This window comes from Thalassophryne amazonica, chromosome 9, assembly GCF_902500255.1.
Source record: "Thalassophryne amazonica chromosome 9, fThaAma1.1, whole genome shotgun sequence".
Classification (NCBI taxonomy): Eukaryota; Metazoa; Chordata; class Actinopteri; order Batrachoidiformes; family Batrachoididae; genus Thalassophryne; species Thalassophryne amazonica.
The window spans coordinates 93,697,291-93,718,479 of NC_047111.1; the positions used below are offsets into that span (position 1 = coordinate 93,697,291).

Consider the following 21,189-nt stretch of genomic DNA (forward strand, 5'->3'; position numbering starts at 1 on the left):
TCCAGGCAGGCTGCCATGTGTTTTTCATCAAGGAGTGGCTTAAGTCTGGCCACTCTACCATACAAGCCTAATTGATGGATTGCTGAAGAGATGGTTGTCCTTCTAGAAGGTTCTCCTCTCTCCACAGAGAAATGTTGGAGCACTGACAGAGTAACCATCAAGTTCTTGGGCATCTCCCTGACAAAGGTCTTTCTCCCCAATCGCTCAGTTTAGTCCCGGTGGATCCAAACTTCTTCCATTTATGGATGATAGACGCCACTGTGCTCATTGGGACCTTCAAAGCAGCACAAATATTTCTGTACCCTTCCCCAGATCTGTGCCTCAAGTCAATCCTGTCTCAGAGGTCTACAGACAATTCCTTTGACTTCATGCTACGTTTGTGCTCTGACATGCACTGTCAACTGTGGGACCTTATATGTAGACAGGTGTGTGTCTTTCCAAATCATGTCCATTCAACTGAATTTCCTCCAGGTGGACTCCAATTAAGCTGCAGATACAGCTCAAGGATGATCAGTGGAAACAGGATGCACTTGAGTTCAGTTCTGCAAAGGCTGTGAATACTTATGTACATGCGATTTATTAGTTTTTAAATTTTAATAAATTTGCAAAAAATCTCAAAAAACCTTTTTCACATTATGGGGTATTGTATGTAGATGTTTGAGGGGAAAAAAAATCATCCATTTTGGATTAAGGCTGTAAAATAAAAATGTGGAAAAAGTGAAGCACTGGGAATACTTTCCAGATACACTGTACACTTTAATTCCAGTTTTACTTTCCCATTCTATTGTATACTTCATTTTATATTGTGTAGTCTTCCCTTTCGTGCACTACTCCAAAATGTTCTACAAACAGGTGTTTCAAATCATTGTTTCTAGGCATTAGTAATTTACAGTAACATAAAACTTTGGCATCTTCCAAAGCCACACATTAAATTTTTTTTTTTATTCTGGTTTTATGTTCCCACTTCGTTGGATATTCAGTCTCGAATTTGCCTGCAGCAGTGGTGTCCAAAGTATTCCAGAAAGGACAGAGGGTGCAGGTTTTCTTTGCAGGCACTGACTCCAGCAGGTGATTTCACTGATTAATATCACTTTGAGCAGGTGCGATGAGTTCATCAGTGAAATTACCTGCTGGAGTCAGTCTCTGCAAAGAAAACCTGCACCCTCTCAGCCCTTTCTGGAATACTTTGGACGCCACTGGTCCACAGTGAGCATCATGTTTCTCCCTGTGGTTGCTGTCTTAACGCCTCTTATTAACTGATGCAAAATTGACGGGTGGTGTTGACGTGCCCAAGGGATATTACACAGGCAAAACCAAGCATTTTTAGTGCATCAAAGTTCACCATGTACTAATCAGTTCATCCTCATTGTGCACTCTTCAATTTTGCACACAAGCTGGCTGGAATGGACTAGTTCACTCACCCACCCACTCATTTACATTTTTGTGCAATCCCCAAGTTGTTACCAGCATAGGGAATTACATGACAAATCACTCTGAGTGTTCCATATTAGATGTGAAGGCCACATGGAAGATCTGTGATAGTCAAACAGCTGTTCTGATTTCTGTCCTTTATGGATCTTATCAAACAGCCAGGTCAGGTCCAAGGTCCGTGCAGTGTCATTGCCTGAGTTCATATCTGTGTCAATTATTCTAACAATCCCCATAATCATCAAATGATAAAGTGCAGTAAAAAAGGAGCATGACATATTGTAGGACAAGAAGTATCCAAGTCTTCATTTTAGTCTATTAATTTGGTGTTTGCTTGTTGTTTAAGTTTGTGTGGGTCTAATTATCAAGAGGTGTTTGTGGTGAGCTCTAATAACCCTCTGCATCATTTGAGGTTTTGCCTTCTTTTCACAAAATTAAATTTCTGCGTGTTGGGTTTGGTTAGACTTCCCACAAGGCTGATTCAGATGATCTCTCGTGTGCATCCTTTCATTACTGAACTCACTTCTGCACCAGCTGAACGATACTTTGTGTGTTCATAAAGAAGACTTCTCTCTCTGACTTCTTGTGAAGAGTAGCAGCATGGCTGTCCAGGATGTTTGCAATCTGGAAATGAGAGCGATAAACTTCTAAAAACTGATTAAAAACCATTGATTTGAATAAAATGTTTTACAAGTGACAACCTGGCAAACTACTGTATAACGTTTTTAAATAATCCAACTCATTTGAAGAGGAAAGACATCTTTTGACATTTTCATCATCTTTGTCTTCTTTGGGCTGTTCCTATTAGGAGTCGCAACAGCAGATCATGCGCTTCCATCTCACCCTGTCCTCTGTATCTTCCTCTGTCACACCAACCACCTGCATGTCCTCCCTCATTACATCTATAAACCTCCTCTTTGGCCTCCCTCTTCTCCTCCTGCCTGGTGGCTCCATCCTCAGCATCCTTTTCCCGATATACCCTGTGTTCCTTCTCTGCACATGTCCAAACCACCTCATTCTCACCTCTCTGACTTTGTCTCCAAACCGAGCTTGTCCCTGTGATATGTTCATTCCTAATCCTGTCCATTCTTGTCACTCCCAAAGAGAACTGCAACATCTTCAGCTCTGCCACCTCCAGCTCTGCCTCCTGTCTTTTTGTTAGTTCCACCGTCTCTAAGCTGTACAACATAGCTGGTCTCACTACTGTCTTGTAAACTTTGCCCTTCACTCTTGCCGATATTCTTTGGTCACAAATCACTCCTGCCACCTTTCTCCATCCACTCCACCCTGCCTGCAGTCTTCTTCACCTCTCTGCCACATCCTATTACTTTGGACAGTTGACCCCAAGTATTTAAACTCATCTGCTTTCACCATTTCTACTCCTTGTAGCTGCCCTTTTCCACTGGGCTCCCTCTCATTCACACAAATGTACTCAGTCTTTCTCCTACTGACTTTCATTTACCTGTTCTCCAGATCATAACTCCACATTTCCAGGCTAGACTCAGCCTGATCTCACTACAGATCACAATATCATCTGCAAACATCAGAGTCCATCTTTTGTCATCAAATAAAGTGTAAAAACTGGTGTCTGAACAGCTTTTTGCCTTGTTCGTTTTGGAGTTTTACTTAGAGGACTTATTTTCTGCTTCACCTTCTTGCAGTCATTTGAAAATATATTCTGAAACACAAGAAACTAGAAAAAATCAAGAGGAGATAAAAGCAGTCTAGTTAAAAACTCAGCTACAACTGGACACTGCAACAACGATTACCATTACCAAATTAGCAATTAGTTTTGACTGAAAAGTAAGTATGTTATTATGACTTTATTTAATAGGTGGTCTTTTGAAAATCTCAGAGCAAAAAACAAAAAAAATTAAATAAAACCTTGGGAACCCCCTGTTATCTTTGGTACCACCTGAATGGGGGCTCAGACCTCAGACTGGAACCAGGGATTTAAAAAAGAAGATGATGATGACAAAGAAGATAAAGAAATAAAGTTCATTAAAAGAATTACTGCTATTTTTTAAAAAACTTTAATAACATGAAGGACTGTGACAACCCAACAACACAACATCCTGCAGGAATGGCTATTCGTCCACTATCTTAAGATGCTAAAATTAGCTTCTGCAAATACCCCAATAATTAACAATCCTTAATTCTGCCCGGCTTTTTGCTCAGTTCTGCCACAGCAACAAAAACATATAACCTTCAGGTGCAGTTATAATGCAATCAGGTACCTGCTGGCTGGGGAACTGGCAGAGCACAGAGGTGATGTTGCTGGCATACTGAGCCATCTCCTTCTTAATGGCCTTCTCAACAGCAGGGGGGATGCGACCTGAAACACTGGTCATTATGTCCTGCAGCTCCAAAAGTGGCAAAGAGGGATCGCGCATAGTTTTCATCAGCCGTTCCACCCACTCTTTCAGCTAAAGAAAAAACACGCACACACACAAAAATATAAAATACACAAGGGTCACATTAAGAACTGCTTACATAATTAAAATCTGAAAAGCTGGTGTGTGCCCATCTGTGAATTCTTACCTTTGCACCAAAGAAAGGTTCAGGAAGACAGTACCCATTCATGATGTGAACAAGATGATCCAGCGTGTTGTGGAAGACTCTGTGCAGCTTTTCCCCTCTCAAAGTTACAGCCTGGATAGAAGGCAGTGCCCCCGTGTACAGGTCGGCCTGCAAGACACACAACAAAGTCAATAAACCTGTTGTGCATATAACACTGTTTCATATAAGACTGTAGTTGAGTGCTGTCTGCAAGAAACACTTTCTCTTCATCTTCATCCTATTTTGTGTGGCAGTGAAATGGGCATTATGACCCACGGTCCAGCATTCTAAGGGATGTCTTGCAGTCCTTAAAAAATATTGCAAATTCAAAGTACATAAGGAGTACCGGAGACACTACGTCTAGACTAGAGAATTAATAAACAACCCTCCTACAAATACAAAAGACTCCAGTAACATTTAATAATGTTTCTTGCGGTTACGTATTCACAGACTGTGTACAACCCCTGGCAATAATTATGGAATTATGGACCAAGCAGAGGGAAAAAAATATGGTCTCACTCAATTCTGAGGAATAAATTATGGAATCACCCTGTAAATCTTCATCCCCAAAACTAACACCTGTACCAAATCAGATCTGCTCGTTAGTCTGCATCTAAAAAGGAGTGATCACACCTTGGAGAGCTGTTGCACCAAGTGGACTGACATGAATCATGGCTCCAACATGAGAGATGTCAATTGAAACAAAGGACAGGATTATCAAACTCTTAAAAGAGGGCAAATCATCATGCAATGTTGCAAAAGATGTTGGTTGTTCACAGTCAGTTGTGTCTAAACTCTGGACCAAATACAAACAACATGGGAAGGTTGTTAAAGGCAAACATACTGGTAGACCAAGGAAGACATCAAAGCGTCAAGACAGATGTGTTGGAGCGTTCTTTTGTTTTTCATGATTCCATAATTTTTTCCTCAGAATTGTGTGATTCCATATTTTTTTCCCTCTGCTTGGTCTAAATAAGTAACCGTTACTAACTGCCACAATTTTTTTTTTCCTGATTTCTTATAGTGTTTCTTAAAGCCAGAAAGTTGCCATTTGAAATTACTTTAGTTTTGTGTCATGTCTGTGATCTGCTTTTTTTTCTACAAAATTAAACAACAGAATGAACATCCTCCAAGGCCGGTGATTCCATAATTTTTGCCAGGGGTTGTATGTTTAGCTCCATCACTGAAGTAATCATATCTGTCAGCAATTTTTTATCTTAGCTCCCTGAAAATTTAGGTACTCATACATCTTCTCAACAGAGATATCCCATTTAAATTTGGAGCCAAAACTGGATCAAAATATAAATTCTGGAACAGAGTCCACACCTGGATACACACAGTAAATGAGGCTGCCCCACCCCCAACATTTTGATCAGTTGCTCTAAGGTTTTAACCTGTTTTAAAGAACCGTAGTGGCATGACAAATATTAGCAAAAGCAAGAACCCAATGAACCTTGGAGTTAAGCAGAAAATGCATTAAGATTATTATTATTTCTTAAATATATCAAAATGGAATGCACATCTGGAGTTGGGTCAGGAAGGGTATTCAGTATAAAATGTATGCCAAATCAACAAGCAGATCCACTTAGCAACGACAGTGGCGATCCAGAGCAAAACACAGGAGCAGTCAAGTGAAATTTTACAGAATTCCAGACTAGAATTGAGATAGCTTAAATATACATTACTGGAATTTACATCATGTCAAAAAGTAGTAAAGTCCTATATACAACCTAGAGCCCATTGGTGCTGGTGCTTATCTCTGGATTTCAACATATAAGCTACACCAATACTGTTGGTATGCTATGTTCTAATTTGTTAGAGCTTTTGATATTTCCGATCCAACAAGGTGACTCATAGCGGCCTCCTTCTACACCAATGACAGCTGAATCTGGTGTCCCAGACTTAATATTAATATGTAAACTCAAATACTATTTCAGAAAGAAAATGTAACATATCACTTTATTTTGGAGCAGACATGGAGAAAATTCTTGTGGGCATAGATGCCCCGCCTAGAACCAATCAGTACCTGTTGCACTCTACTTGGGTCATCCAGTTGCAGCTTTGCAATAACACAGCCAGGCTCCAGTGCAGCTCCAGCCCTCTTCACATAATGAATGCAACCAGACTCCACAGCTGTCAGGGTCATTACCATCTTCATCACCTGAAATTCAAAACTATATACAGTAAGGTCATGAAAACACAATTTATTTGAAACGATCACATCATTTTTGTGCATCATGAACATGGTTTACCTCAATCTCAGCATAGCATTGGCCGGCGAACACATGCCCTCCATCCTCTACCGTGTACTGAATGAGTTTTCCCGCTGAAGGAGAACGTAGGAGCGAGGGATCATTTTCCTTTTCAAAGACGCAAGTCTTGTTCCCGATTGTAATGCGATACCTGTTAGTAAATTCAGTTTTGATCAATATCATACCATAAATGTGAAACCAGTATATGCCATTATTTAATATTTATAGCAAATGCCAGTGATTCTTAAAGAGTGGGCCTCTGACTGAAGGTACTGCATATGGACTGCACTCCCCTGGTGGGCTACAAAGGTACTGCAGGTAAGCTGTGAGAGGTCAATGAAAATACTGATATTGTGAATATATCGAAACACTTCATCTTAGTGCCACGTGTTGCTCATAATTATAACTAAAGGTTTAGACTGGCCCAGACGGTTTTCAGATTTCAAAGTCAGCCCCAGTGTGCTTACATTTGGGAATAGCTGTTTTAGAGATGGCATTAGCATAATCAATACATACAGGTATCCCACATCGTTAAATTTATTTACACACATTTTGATTGAATGTTTATTATATGATGTTGTTTTCAGCTTTATTTTAAATTACCTGTCTACCTCTTCCTTCATGTAGGTGGTATAGCTGCTTCCATCATATGACAGCAGAAGGCCTCCATCACTGAGCCGATGGACGTCAACTTCAGCTAAGGAGTTGTTCATGATGACCACATAGGAGTTGGGAGACTGACGCGTCACAGTAAGAACATACTTTGTCCCCTCATAGATCAGCTCCACATCCACAGTGTTGAGTAAAGTATGTGCTGGCAGAACCTGGCCCCTGTATGTGAGATTGTCTCAGATTACTGGAACAGCACCAGATTTTCTCCCTGAATAGCACCTGCTGGAAATGAATCCAAAATTTTGTACCTTTCCAAGGAATGAAGAAAGTTGGACACACTATTCCTGAGATTGACATCTGCCACATGAAGAGCACCGCTCACAATTCCTAGCATGGTGTCTGGACGCTCTGCCTATAAGCAAAATGCATGTTTTGTAATGGTACACATTTAATGAGTGAGATAAAAAACACTAAACACTCAGCAAAATACAGGATCAAATCAAACTGGGCTGTCCAGAAGAATAAACCTTGAATGTCACATTATTTTCTCACCAATTTAAATTAAGATCACTGTGGATTGGCACAACATCATAGCCCACTCGTGTGGTGCTATGTTGTCACTCCATACTGATATAACAATGCACAACTAAGTATGTGCTTTTTGTAAGAACATAAAAGTTAATAATTCAGTTGTGTCAATTATAAAAAAGGCAACAATGTGTCAACCAGCAAGCATATTCCACATACCTGCATCTTTTCTGAAATGAGTCTGTCTAGCCAGCCTGTGTCGATGCTATTGCGTTGAAAGCTTTCAGTCTCCAGCAGCTTAATGAGATATTCCACTGTAGTCCTGAAGTCACCTCTGATAGATAACTCCTTCAAAGCCACCACCATGTTACTAGAGAGATATAAATAACAAAATAAAAGTAATTGCTAAGTTCCATGGTGATAAAAGGAAAAAAAAAAAAGTAGGTAAATTCTACACAGGCCCGTTGGTGCCGGGATTATCCCCAGACACTCCAGTGAATGTGAGTCTATGAATACCTCTGGATGGGAAACGAGTCCAATACAAGTTACTTTCCCAGCCAAGGCTGGTACACATTTACATCAGGCTAGACTGAGACAATGCAGATAATGTGTTGTCCAACAGTACAGGTAGCTTGACCAGGGACTAAACAACAGATCTACATACTAGTAGCCCAACTCCACATCTCTCTGTTTCACCTCATCTGCACAAGGAATAATCATTTTTTAAAATCCATGAAGCAAAAAATGTTTTAAAAGATATCAAACGCTTGTGAATAACAAAGAATACAGTATAAATGGTGCATACCTTAAAAACAAAATCCCAAACTTCAATACCGTGTGTAACCGCCTTTCCCCATCAAATCGGCCATCTTTTAACTGTCCTGAAGTTCACTAACAAAATCAATTTAATCAGTCAACTCATTGCCTGATCATTAACTCCAGTTTGTTGAGTTTGTGTAATATTGTAGTGCACCTTGAAAAAATAAGTTTATTTTTACTGCTATATTTAATCTGAAAACAGATCTACTGCTTTCTTTGAATGGACCAAAAATAAATAAATAAATAAGTAGTCCCACGGGGGTGTAGCTCACCTGAATGATACACGATATCACATTTTTAGCTGGAAAAGTGGGCATGGCCAAAATCTAAAGATTTTACCGAGGTATATAAACAACAACTAAAAAAGCCCATCAGATATGTTTGGTGCTACTTGCTAGCTACCCTTGTACCACATTTCAGCTCATTATCTTTAAAAAATGCTGACCTATGGCTCTAAGTTGCATTTTAAATATGGCCACCACGACAGCCATATTTGAAATTGGATTGCAATGCCTCAAACAAACATTGGTGTCCTCATGGGTAGGAACATGCACACCAAGTTTCAGCTTAATTGGTTTCTGAGAACAAGATGTTTAAAGTGACAACTGGAAAAGTGGGTACGATCACAGTCCAGGGGTCATATCAAGGTCAAATTTGAAAATTTCACAAAACCCATAGGATATCTTTTTGGTCTTGCTGATTGTTACCCATGTAGAAAATCTGAGCTCAATTGCTGAATAAATTGCTATATATATATATATATATATATATATATATATATAAACTTTGATGTCTTGATGGTTAGAAACACACACAGCAAGTTTCAGCTTCATTGGTTCAGTGGTTTCTGAGAAGATGATGCTTAACCCTCTGGAGTCGAATGACGTGCCCTCGTGTCAAAAGTTGCATGACCTAATTAAGCTGACATACCACACTCGGCTCCACTCAGACTGTCTGTTTCAATGCGTGTTGAACGTGGAGACTTCAACCTCCAAACCACTTTTTACATTTTTGTTAATAGGTGAAGTATAACTTGAATTATGATTAATAATTTACAAAAGGTTTCTGGTAATAATATCCTCATATTTGCTGCACATTCTGCAGACAGCTGCAGCAAAAAGACTCATTTCCTCCTTTCAGCTTTTTATTTATTTAGTGCATCAAAATAATCTGGCGACTTGGAACAGTGCGTAATACTGCATTTACACATAACGACGACAAGTCACGAATGCCACGAAGTACACATTCTTGGCCGCTGATCACGAATGTGAGGATTCGGGACAGAGGCATCAGGTGTCCTCAGGAACTGCTGCAACCTGTTACCACGCGTTACGATTAATGGCACATGTTGCTGGAGAATTATCAGTAACTATTACGCACGGTCAAGAATAATGTTCCACGCTGTTGGGCGCTATAGCGCGTAACAGCGCATCGTTTAGTCCTGTCACGTTGTGAAGGAGGTGAATTGTCTCCACACACACACCCATATTCATCCAACCGAAGTCAGATCTCTCCAGTTTTTCAGAAGAACTTTGTGACTGCATGCGTAGTTGGGCTCTGTGCCATGGAGTGGCGCAGAGAGGAGGAGACGGAGAGAGCCAGATGTGTGGCTTCATGCGGCTCTCGTCTCTCGCGTTTTCCCAAACATCAGGCACATGCAGCAGGTGGAACACCTGCAGGAGCGCGCTGAAGAGCACTGAAATGAGACTTTTAGCCGTCTTGGTGTCAGCAATCAAACTGAATGCGGTGCAGCAGGGTTTAATTGTGCGTGCGCTTCTTCCTCCGCCGGACTGGAGGAGGTGCAGAGATGTCTGGCTGCATGTGAGTCTCCTCTCGCTCCTCTGGTTCCTCTGGCTCAGACTCGTTCTCCCACTCATCGGTTACAACAGCAGGTGGAACACCTGCAGGAGCATCCTGAGGAGCTTCAGCAGGAACTGTGGAACAACACTTGGCTGACTTCACGTCCCTGTTCCTCTTCGGCATACTGCATCAAACTGAATGCTGTGGAGCCGAGTTTAATTGTGCGCACGTGACAGAAAACTGATTCGTCGTGGCGCACATGTAGCGGCTGCACTCTGCGTTGTGTTGTTATGACTCCGTCCATTCGCTCCCCTCAGGACGCGAACTCACGAGCTCCGGCATGGGAGTCGGACTCTCTAACCAGAAGGCTAAAAAAAAAAAAAAAAAAGGGCTCTGGCCTTGTGACCAGAGAATCCTTTTGAGCTGTTGGGAGTGAGGTTTACTAACTACATCTGTAGAGCGACACCTGCTGGCCTCCGTTACACTCACCCCCCTAAACTCACTCCCATCCGGGTCACGGCACCATTGTAGCAGCTGCACTCTGCGTTGTGTTGTTATGACTCCACCCATTCGCTCCCCTCGGGACGCGAACTCACGAGCTCCGGCATGGGAGTCAGACTCTCCAAACAGAAGGCTAAAACCCAGGGCTCTGGCCTTGTGACCAGAGAATCCTTTTGAGCTGTTGGGAGTGAGGTTTACTAACTACATCTGCACAGCGACACCTGATGGCCTCTGTTACACGCAGTGAAATGTGACGCCACGTTACAAATCTTGTCAAAAGTTGACAGTTTCCGTGTCACTTCGTAATAACGCGTGACAGTTTGGGCTCCAAGAACCATCACAGGAACCACTACAAACGTTGTCATGTTCTATTAAGGATAATTACTCATCAAGACGGATCAACACACTCAGTTGTGACCTCCACGACATGAGGCGAAATGAGGGTGGTGTGTGACATTCGTGGACGATTTTTTGACAGGCAAAAACATGCTCCACGAATGTCAAGAATAACATGCACCAACACGCACTATTAAGAAACCTATTCAGATGCGTTAAGTCACGTTAATGTCAGGAATGTGTCGCGAATGACAGAAAAATTACATTCGTAACGCGTCTTGCTTACGTGTAAATGCACCTTAAAGTCTCTGTCCTTTTTTTGAACTGCATGAAGATGATCAAAGCATGGAGCACGTCATCAGAGTCTGAACCAGAGCGTGATCAATCTGCTGATGAAGTGGACTTTATTGTTCTGGTCTGGACAAACGAGAGCAGGTGGATCCACCGATCTGTGCACCCAGATCTCCACAGTGGATATGACCGCGCACTTCTCCTTCCATGTTCTCCAGGACTCTGCGTTTCTGCTCCAGTGCCGAGTCCTAGAGCGCAGAGCATGCTCCAGGGGCAGAGAACACAGGAGTGCAGGTAGACCACCCCCCCACCCCAAAAGTCCAAAACACCTTTTTTTAATATTGTTTTTTCTTTGGCCACTAACACAGTCAGGACACTCTGTACAATACCAATAAAAATGCTACAGAAACGAGGAATTAGGGAAAAATCCACATGGATAATTAGGTGTAATGTGTACAAATTTTTGGAGCAGGAATTGTTTTTCTGAGTGGTACAAATATAATTTGTGTGGCATCTTATTGCATGTAAATAGCCACAAAAAATGCCTGAAGCATTTCAAAGTGAATTTTTGTATATAACTTTGTTTATGCTACAATTTTACATATATTTTTGAAGTTTATAATTTATATTTGCATTCTAAGTTATCAAAATGGTTCATTAAAAATATTTCTGGTTTTCACAGTAAAGAAACTAACTACGACTTTTATGTGTTGGGGTGAATATTGGGTCGTTGTTTTAATGCATTATGTCAGAATGAAAGAAAAACTTACACGTGAGGTTGTGCTGAAAAAAAATGACACCAAACAAGGGCAGGTAAACACTTTTAAGTTAAATTATTATTCATCCCATCCTGTCTATGGGTGATGCTAAGACCCTGATCCATGTGCTTATCTCTTCTAGATTGGACTACTGCAATGTTCTATTTTCTGGTTTACCGCAGTCCAGCATTAGGGCTCTCCAACTGGTTCAAAAAGCTGCAGCCAGACTTTTGACACAAAGCAGAAAGTTTGACCACATTATACCCATTTTGGCAACACTTCACTGGCTTCCTGTCCTAGTGAGATCAGATTTTAAGGTTCTGTTACTAGTCTATAAAATTGTTCATGGACTACTTTGTGTCCCTAGGGTGAATAAGAAGTCTGTGGGTCACAGAGCTTTCTCTTATCACGCCCATGGGAATGATCTCCCCGCATCAATAAAACAGTCAGATTCTGTGGAGACTTTCAAGTCCAGACTTAAGACGCACTTATCGTCCCTTTTGTATGGCTAGCACACTGGCATAGTATAGTTCTGCACTTTTTATTCTTTTAATTCATTTTATTAGGAAACGGAACATGCTGCGGCCTCAACTTTACCTAAATTCTGGGTCTTTTAGTGAAGCTTAGGGCTAGTGGCCGGCAATCACCTTAGTATCCTGTTTTTCTTGTTGTTTAATGCTGGCAAATTATACTGCATTTCTTGTGTTTCTGATGCCTGATTGTTTTTTCTCTCTGTTTATGGTGCAGCTCAATCCAGAGATGGGTGTGGTATTTGTGCTGGAGACCCTCCTGTCCTGTGCACCAACAGCATTTCTTATATATTTGTTTTGTGAATTGTTCTGTAATTTATGTCTGTAGCATGGCCTCAAGCAGAAGGTCACCCCTTTGAGTCTGGTCTGCTTGAGGTTTCTTCCTCAGAGGGAGTTTTTCCTTACCATTGTTGCTCAGGGGGTTAGTAAGGTTAGACCTTACTTGTGTGAAGCACCTTGAGGCAACTCTGTTGTGATTTGGTGCTATATAAATGAAAATAAAATAACCAAGACTCCAGAGGGTTAAAGGCAAAACTGGAAAAGGGGGCAGGATCCAGGGGTCATACCAGCGTCAAAATTGAAAATAAGAGGTTGACAAAACATCTCCAACATTCATATTTTGCAGGTGTGGGTGAGAAGTGTGGATGTAGGTTCCACTGCAGTCTGTGTTTACTAACGAGATTGCTTCTTCACGATTTTCTCCCCAGGAGAAGCAGTGTCCAAATTGGGAGTCTGCAAACTCATGCAGTCCTCCAGCAGCTGCCACACTAAAGTAACCCCACACATTCTTATTACTGCGGAAATTCAGCTCCTGTACGGTTCCAGAGCTCGGTTTGAAACCCTGCAACAGATAAAGCATGTAATATTCAATCCTTACATTAAAACTGTGGCAAAAGAGAAAACAGCTAACATGATATTTAGTCAAGGATAATATTTCTAAGTAATAATACTGGCTGATGCCTATGGAGAAATTTTAAAACTGTGCTGAAAAGATGAGAGAAGCCAAAGAACAGATGGCATCGTCAGCCGTCATAAAGTGCACAGTAACCTACAGGTGCAACACACCTCATCTGGATTTTCACTTGTGATGCGTGCTGCGATGACATGTCCTCGTGGCGAGGGGGCCGTGGACAGTCCCTCAAAGTCAATGGGACTGTCTCCCCAGGCTTGAACACTATAAAACATCCTGATGTCTTTGATTCGGTGAAGAGGAATACCCATAGCAATCTGAAAGCAGATGGATTTCACATACTCTCAGGCATTGATGACACTTAACCTCCAGCCAGAAATTAAAATCCTGTATATTTTATTACAAACAGCAAACATGACAAGGTCACATTGTATTGTAGGGCATTCCTGGACCAATAGGATCTGTGGATCCATTTTCACAGACTCAGTCAGATATTTTTGATAATTGCCTGCATTAGGTTTGTGGATAACTGATACACATAGGGCGGAAAGAGGGCGTCAGACTGCTGATATTGCTGGTTGGAATCAAATATGAGCTTGGACACAGCTTTTTCAGCAATGCGCTGTCCACTGACAGTGCATATACACACCATCCAAACTGCTGCACAACAGACCATGTGACCAACTACAGTTACAGCAACTGAATCTGCAATTTTTTTGTGTATCACCTGCTGTTTTTTTTGTTTTTTTTAAACTACAAGCAGTTGCCATGGTGACAAGGGTCAAATACTTCTAAATGGTGCAGGCAATGAAAGATGTTAACTGTATGGTTTAAAATACATAACATTGTTTTTTGGACATGGCTACAGGCACAAGACTCATACCCCAAGTGGTAGCATACAGGTGTGAGTTATTTCCACAACATAGTGTTCTGAATATCATATCATGGTGCTATTGGGTTAACAGTAATGATACCGCAATTCATATATATATATATATATATATATATATATATATATATATATAAAAAAACAGCTAAATCATAAGCCATTCAGCATCCACTTTTCAGAGAAACCCTTTTGCAATCATATCCTAGGATTTAAGGTAAAACGAGGTGGAGACAGCTAAGAAAACAGCAAATTGTTATCCTGCTGTACAAGATTATATTTCACTCACTAATCATTGCTGCTCTTTTCTAATGCAGCATCATATTATAGAAAGGCTTTAACCAAGAACCCCACACAGACCCAGTAATACCCGCGCATAGATAGATAGCTTTTATTGTCATTACAACAACATTTCCGCACTCACATTCCACATACAAACAGCAATTAATCTATAATTCTTACTTGTTTACCGTAATAATGGCACACCTCAGAATTAGGACAACACATATACATTTGACATTGTTTATGTGCACTAAACTTGAAACAGTCTGTTTTCCAATTGAGGCGATGTGAGTGTGTTGGTAGCCGCTGCAACTGTCAAGTCACGCCGCCTGCCAGCTTTGGAAGAACAGGGACCTGCCACAGGAGGGGAGGGGCAGGAAGAGAGGCAAAAGGAGAAAATGGAGCATGCTTCAGTCCATGTGTAAGTCAGTTATTGTCTTTGTGGGTTAAGATAAGAATGAAGCCGAATAATCTCACCAAGGTCTGAATAAATTCCTCTGGAGGTAAACAGTGGGCAATTGACCTTGAGGCTAGAGATTAACAGTTCCACTTGAACAACCAAATCTCAATTATGAATTAAGAATATTCCCAATTATGAATTAAGAATATTCAGCGGCCTCCGAAACCTTCAGCTTCAACTGCAAGGCACGCATCAGCTCCAAGGTATCATCCAATTTGTGTCTGAGTTCAAGAGTCAACGCAGTCTGAGAATGCACTGCCTTGCCAACCTCGTTAATCATGACGGACAAGCGAGGGCCCGTGGTTCTTGATGCCACCATCTTGCCAATTTTCCGGTAGATCAGGGCAGCACATAAGCCAAAAAGTACCAGCCCTGCTGCCATGAGACCAAAAATGAATAAATCCTCGACATCTTCAACGAAGAAAGGCGCCAAGCATGCCACAAGCCAGGAACTCCAGGAGTCGAGGACATAGCCCGCAGGATACGTTCCATCTGGGCAGGCAGGATCCCCCGGTCCTGACCTTCTTGTAGAAAAAATGGTGTCAATAGCGTTCAGAGACCAGCTGATCAATTCCATGGTTAATCCAATAGATCCAGAATCCAATATAGTTTTTGAGGAATTCACAGCCTGGTGAAACAGGGACTTGAAGGTTAAAAGCAGAGAGATAAGGGAGAGTGGAGGAGATGCGACCGCCCTCGTCGGAGTCCCAAGCTGTATGTTTAAAAAAGATAGTGTCACATCCCACTTTAGTTATGCAGAAAAGTTAAATTAAGTAAAATTATTTTTACATGGCTAATCAACTGAACTTAATACAGAAGTGTATTAAAATGTAGTCTCAGATTATACTGATTTAAACTTTTTAGTTGTTAAAATTATTATTATTAGATTAGATAGAATGTTATTAATTCCTTGTGAAGACTCCCTTAGGGAAATTGAGTAATAAGCACACAGAGCATGAAACGTGAAAGTAAAAAAAAACAAAAAAAAAAAAACAATCAAACACAATTTGGAAATGTAAATATAAATACCAGACTTACTGATTACTATTGGTTTACTGGCTACTACTGTTCCTCTCCTCCCTTAAGTAGTAATAGCAATATTAAGGGAGTATGAAAAAAAAATGTCTAAAGTAGACCTTTAATCTTGAGGTTTAGTGGGGGCGCATCTCGCCACAACACCCCATCTGGATCTGCCCCTGGTTTCCAGTCTCTGTGAAGGTAGAATGGAGAAGTTGTGTATTTATGTGGAAAGCATGGCCTAATTGAAAGGGAAGACTGTTTTATCAGCGCTTTTTACGTCACGCCTTCCTCAGAAAGAGACCCAAGTTTGGAAGAAAAGAAAAGCATAAAAATGTCTTTGTCAAACTCATTGCAGGTGTGCTGCTCTTTGCTCGCCTTTTTGTCACTGCACTCCGAGACACAGAGAGTCTGCAAAATCGCTCTTTTGTGCACTGGAGTGCGCTTCTGCCTCTGCGCTTCTTCTCGCTGGCTTTATTTCTTCCGCGGTTTTACAGTCATTTTGACACCATGATCCAACTTTTAACTTTGTGTTTGTCCATTATTGACTGCGTAAATGCTCATCTTTAGTGCGAGGCATTGCATCAGAGCGCGCACAAACAGCAGAGCTCATCTGAACCATTATAACAAGATGTTAAATCTGTCATAAACATACTTTTACAGCTGCTTATAAAGAAGGAATGAACATGCAACTGTTTCACCAAACTATTACAACAAAAACATTACAAATAAGACTTTTTCAAATATGTTCTCCACCTCAGCGCACGAGACAGAGAGAGGGGGGAAAAAAGGGTCCAAATGAAACAGTCCTTTGTGATTCCAGAAGCGATTAGAGGTGTTTTCAACTGCCAAGCACTGACAGAACATGATTAATCCACTACAAAATAATTATTTTATATAGAACGTCCTGCGCACAAAGCAGGTGGAATTGTAGTGTGCAAGAGGGCTGAATAGCCTGTCCTGCCCTCTTAGCCGCCAGGTGCTGGGATAATGGGCTTTTAATAGCCCCGTCCTCACCACTAACATGCCTCTAAAATCCTTGTTTGTCCTCGTAGTACCCCGTACACACACTGCCCCACGCTGTTGTTGCTAAATTTTGAACTCCTTGAAATTAGGGCCATGCTCAAACATGAACCTCGTTAGCTGAATATTCTACCTCTAAGAGCCTCAAAGATTCAAGATTCAAACAACTTTATTGATCCCTAAAAGGGCAATTCATCTTCACACCCAATTACCTCAAACAAAAATACAGCAATTAATCCACAATTATTACTAGTTGAATGTAATAATGGCACACATCAGAATTAAAACAACCGCACATATACATTTGATTTGTTTATGTACGCTAAGCTTTGAAACAGTCCGTCATCTGAACTGAGGCAATGAGCGTGTGGGGGCTGCAGCAGCATTTTCGCCTTGCGGCCGAGCTTGGGGGGAGTGGCAGAGTGGAGGAAGGGGTGGGGGTATGCATCATGTGTGCAGATGAGTTCATATCAGTCTCTGTCCATGTATGTGTAGAGTCTGGAGTGGCCTTGATGACTGCTGACTGTAGGGGAAGGCAAATGAAGAGGGAACCAGGTGCTTCAGTAAAGCCGTTGAAATCCTTCTGGAGGAAAACAAACGTGGCATTTTAACCTTCGGTAGCTGATAAGGCTGCCATGTATGAGTTAGGCAGAGAAGTACAGAGTTCCAATACAGCCTCTCTTGAACCATCCAGATCCAATTGTGAATATTCACTGGTCTCCAACATCAATTCCTTTGCAGGTCAGACATTTGCTCTGAGATGATTTCCTATTTGCATTTAAGTTCAAGAGTTAACGCAGTCTGAGATTGTACCGCCTTGCCCACCTCATTAATCATGACGGACAGGTGTGGGGTTGTGGTTTTGATAGCAGCCTTCTTGCCAATTTTTGGAAGGTCAGGGCAGCACCTAATCCAAGCAGCAAAAGCCCTCCTGCCATAAAGGCAAATAAGAATAAATCCTCAACATCTTCCACGGAGACTGGTGCCAAGCACGTGACACGCCATTTCTTCCAGGTGTCGAGAACATAGCCCACAGGATAGGTTCCATCTGGGCACGCAGGGTCCCCCAGCCCTGATTTCCTTGCTGAAAAGATGGTGTCAATAGTGTTGAGAGACCAGCTGATCAATTCCATGGTTATTCTAAATATAGTTTGAAGAATTCACAGTCTGGTGAAGTTGGGACTTTTGAAGGTTGGGGCAGAGATAGAGAAACACAGAAACAGAGGAGGAGATGCGGCCACCTTCGCCGGAGTCCCAACCAAACTCAGAGCCACTATTCTCCCACGATTGTTGAATAACTGGACTCGTACCAAAAAAAAAAAAAAGAAAAAAAAAAAAACACGCTACGTGGCTTCATTATTCAGTGGAACTAGGGCTTAACACTGTTGCGGTTACTTAGAATGTCTGCATGCCTGTAGTCAGAACCACTTGGAATACCACTCACATACCTGTAGCCATGTTTTTGTTTTGTTCTGCAGTACAGGTGCATGAGTGAGACTTACCTGAAGTTGAGCAGCAGGCAAATTGACATCAGCAACCATCTCAGTACAGGGGTGTTCCACCTGCAGACGAGGGTTGAGCTCTAGGAAATAGAAGCTGCCGTCCTGGCTGTAGAGGTACTCCACTGTCCCGGCACTGACATATCCCACCATCTTAGCCAGCTTCACTGCGCACTAAGGAACGAAAGCAATCAGTCTATGTTTACACTTCCAGATTCAACAGATATGAATGTATTTATTTAGTCTTAATCTCATGTACAGTAAAACCTAAGGTTGAGCAATATGGCAATAAATAAAATGTTTTTTTTTCCCATACTGACTGAAACCTGTAGAAACTAAAGGCTTTATCACTTAAACTTTTTATTACTCAAGCTTTTTATTGAATTTTATTTTATTAAGTAATTATTATGTAAAGTTAGAAAGTACTACATAAACAAATGGCATTATTGTTATCATTGTTACCACTGCTGTTTGAAGCACCAGTGCATGTCTAGGGATTTTAATTGGAAAGGTCGAGACAGGAAGTATATCTGTTTCTCCATGTGTAAATGTGTGTTACCTGACAGTGATTTCAGTGCAGAAAGGTTTTGACAATCTGTTCACACAATGGAGCCTCATCTATATTTTGGCATCCTGCAGCAAGTATTAGTGCATAAACCTTGGATGGATAAACTTTTTTTGTGAACAATTTACTCAGCTTTAGAGTGTACTTTCACAATCAAATGTTGTGGCCCTCGCTGGTTTCACCTTTTTTTGCACCTTTCCCAGTGCATTTTTCCACCGCTGGTAGCACAAACGCTTAGTTGCAAAGTTTATTTCTGTTGTCAACATGGAGTATCAATGTCCAAGGCTTATCATTATTAACTTTAATTTTATTGCAATACTCAAAGCTCTCCCCAGAAATTTAGAGTACGGTTGCGCTTGGGTGCAGCTGTGGTGACGGGGGGGATTTGGGGAAGCACACCGGAGGATTTTTTTTTTTTGGTTCAAGCAGAGGAGGAGCTGTAGCACTTTTGCCTTTTTTAAATACCAATGGAAGCAATTTCCTACAACTTCAAAGGCAGAAGAGACTAGAAAAAAAACAAAAAAAAAAAGATTCTGCTTGGTCGTCTGCAAATTAAAAAAAAAAAAAACAATGAAAAAATAAAATAAACTTCGATGCAAGTATCATTCTTGCTTACTTATTGTTGTTTTTGTATGATGTATGCTTTTTTATACTTTAATGTAATTTTTTTTTTTTTTTTTTTTTTAAACACATAGTCCTCTGATATGCAGGATTTGTTTCCCGCTTGCACTTCCTCAAGATTCATGTGAACATTTAGCTGAAGGTGTTTGTGAACTTTCCTCGTAGAAACTGTGCTCTTAAACCTTTGCGTGATGTTGGATATTCCACCAATGGCCGCGTTTTATTTTTTGTGCAACACTTAACCAGGCCAATGATGTGCGAGTCTTGTATGTTGAATCATTGGGAGATGCATGCTTTACTAGCTTACACAGGAAAGCAATGGAGACAAGAGAAATCCCTCCACATGGCTGCAAACATGAATTTCAATAAATGTAACCAAAATTATCAGAGAAAACAGTGTGAACACCCTAAACTTGAAAACCCGCATCATGGTGCTGAAAATGTAACAACCTGGCATTGTGCCACACTTCCATGTCTTAGGGAGAGCACTGAATATGTTATTCTGATCATTCCCAGCCCTGCTATCAGCAACACAGAAGTATGAGTAATGCAATCTGGATTATACCTTTTCCATATCTTCAAACACGTCTGATGTGGCGATGGTAGCAGGAGCCTCCTCTATAATTTTTTGATGTCGTCGTTGCACTGAACAGTCTCTGCCAAACAGGGAAATAGCATTGCCATATTGATCAGCCAAGATTTGGACCTCCAAATGGCGAGCATGTTTGGCAAGCTGCATGACAAAAATGGGAGATCCTGGAACTTCTGCCTGGACCTGCAGAATTAAAGGGAAAGAAAATGGAAGTCCTTCTTAAGGCTGCATATCAAGTTAAATCATTAAACAAACATTGGACTTCATCTGAGTTTCCAATTACCTGTCTGAAGAGGTTTGGAAAATCATCAGCACAGTTAACCTTGCGGATGCCTTTTCCACCACCTCCTTCGGACGCTTTCACCATCACAGGGTAGCCGATCTTATCTGCAGCCTGACAACATACACACAGTATTCCTCAACGTCAAAGAAAACATGTTAGCTAAAGCACGTGGAACATTCATTAAGTAACAATACTTTGATGTCCCAATTCATACGTACTTTCAAACCATCTTCTACATCCTGGATGCAGCCAAGCTCGTACAAATCAGAGGGAACACTGATGATTCTCTTCTTTTGATTGTTTTCTGTCCATTCTACAGTCAGTCCTGGAAGAAAGATAGAGAGAAAAAGAAAAAACCTAATACACAGTATTTGGCCTACACATCAAAATAATGTGGGAGTAACAAGTACTTCTTACTGTCTGACACAGACTGTGTCTGGGGCACAGTGTTTATCTGTAAATGAGACTGTGGTTAGTCCCCCAGCTTGTAGATAACTCAGTTTTGGAGGGCTGGTGGCAGGATTGGCAAACCAGATATTGCAAAATGCCTTAGAAAACCTAACACTAAAAATAATCTCTTCTTTCTACACTCTGTAGCAGTAACTCTGCTGCTGCCTTCCATCAGATAATGGCATGT

The 21,189-nt window shown here is 41.1% G+C and overlaps 1 protein-coding gene across 6 annotated transcripts in view; it reads right to left on the reverse strand.

Moving 5' to 3' along the window:
* Nucleotides 1-21,189, reverse strand: part of acaca (acetyl-CoA carboxylase alpha) — a 122,145-nt gene that overhangs the window by 74,002 nt on the left and 26,954 nt on the right. For all 6 annotated transcript variants that reach the window (XM_034178782.1, XM_034178781.1, XM_034178780.1 and 3 more), the window contains 14 exons: nt 20,771-20,877; nt 20,553-20,663; nt 20,243-20,452; nt 18,495-18,665; nt 13,480-13,641; nt 13,092-13,255; nt 7,599-7,749; nt 7,160-7,263; nt 6,843-7,070; nt 6,240-6,390; nt 6,014-6,148; nt 3,970-4,116; nt 3,666-3,854; nt 1,952-2,052 (listed from right to left, as the gene is read on the reverse strand). In XM_034178782.1, coding sequence (XP_034034673.1) covers nt 1,952-2,052; nt 3,666-3,854; nt 3,970-4,116; nt 6,014-6,148; nt 6,240-6,390; nt 6,843-7,070; nt 7,160-7,263; nt 7,599-7,749; nt 13,092-13,255; nt 13,480-13,641; nt 18,495-18,665; nt 20,243-20,452; nt 20,553-20,663; nt 20,771-20,877 — 2,131 coding nt within the window. The remainder of the gene's footprint in view (nt 1-1,951; nt 2,053-3,665; nt 3,855-3,969; nt 4,117-6,013; nt 6,149-6,239; nt 6,391-6,842; nt 7,071-7,159; nt 7,264-7,598; nt 7,750-13,091; nt 13,256-13,479; nt 13,642-18,494; nt 18,666-20,242; nt 20,453-20,552; nt 20,664-20,770; nt 20,878-21,189) is intronic.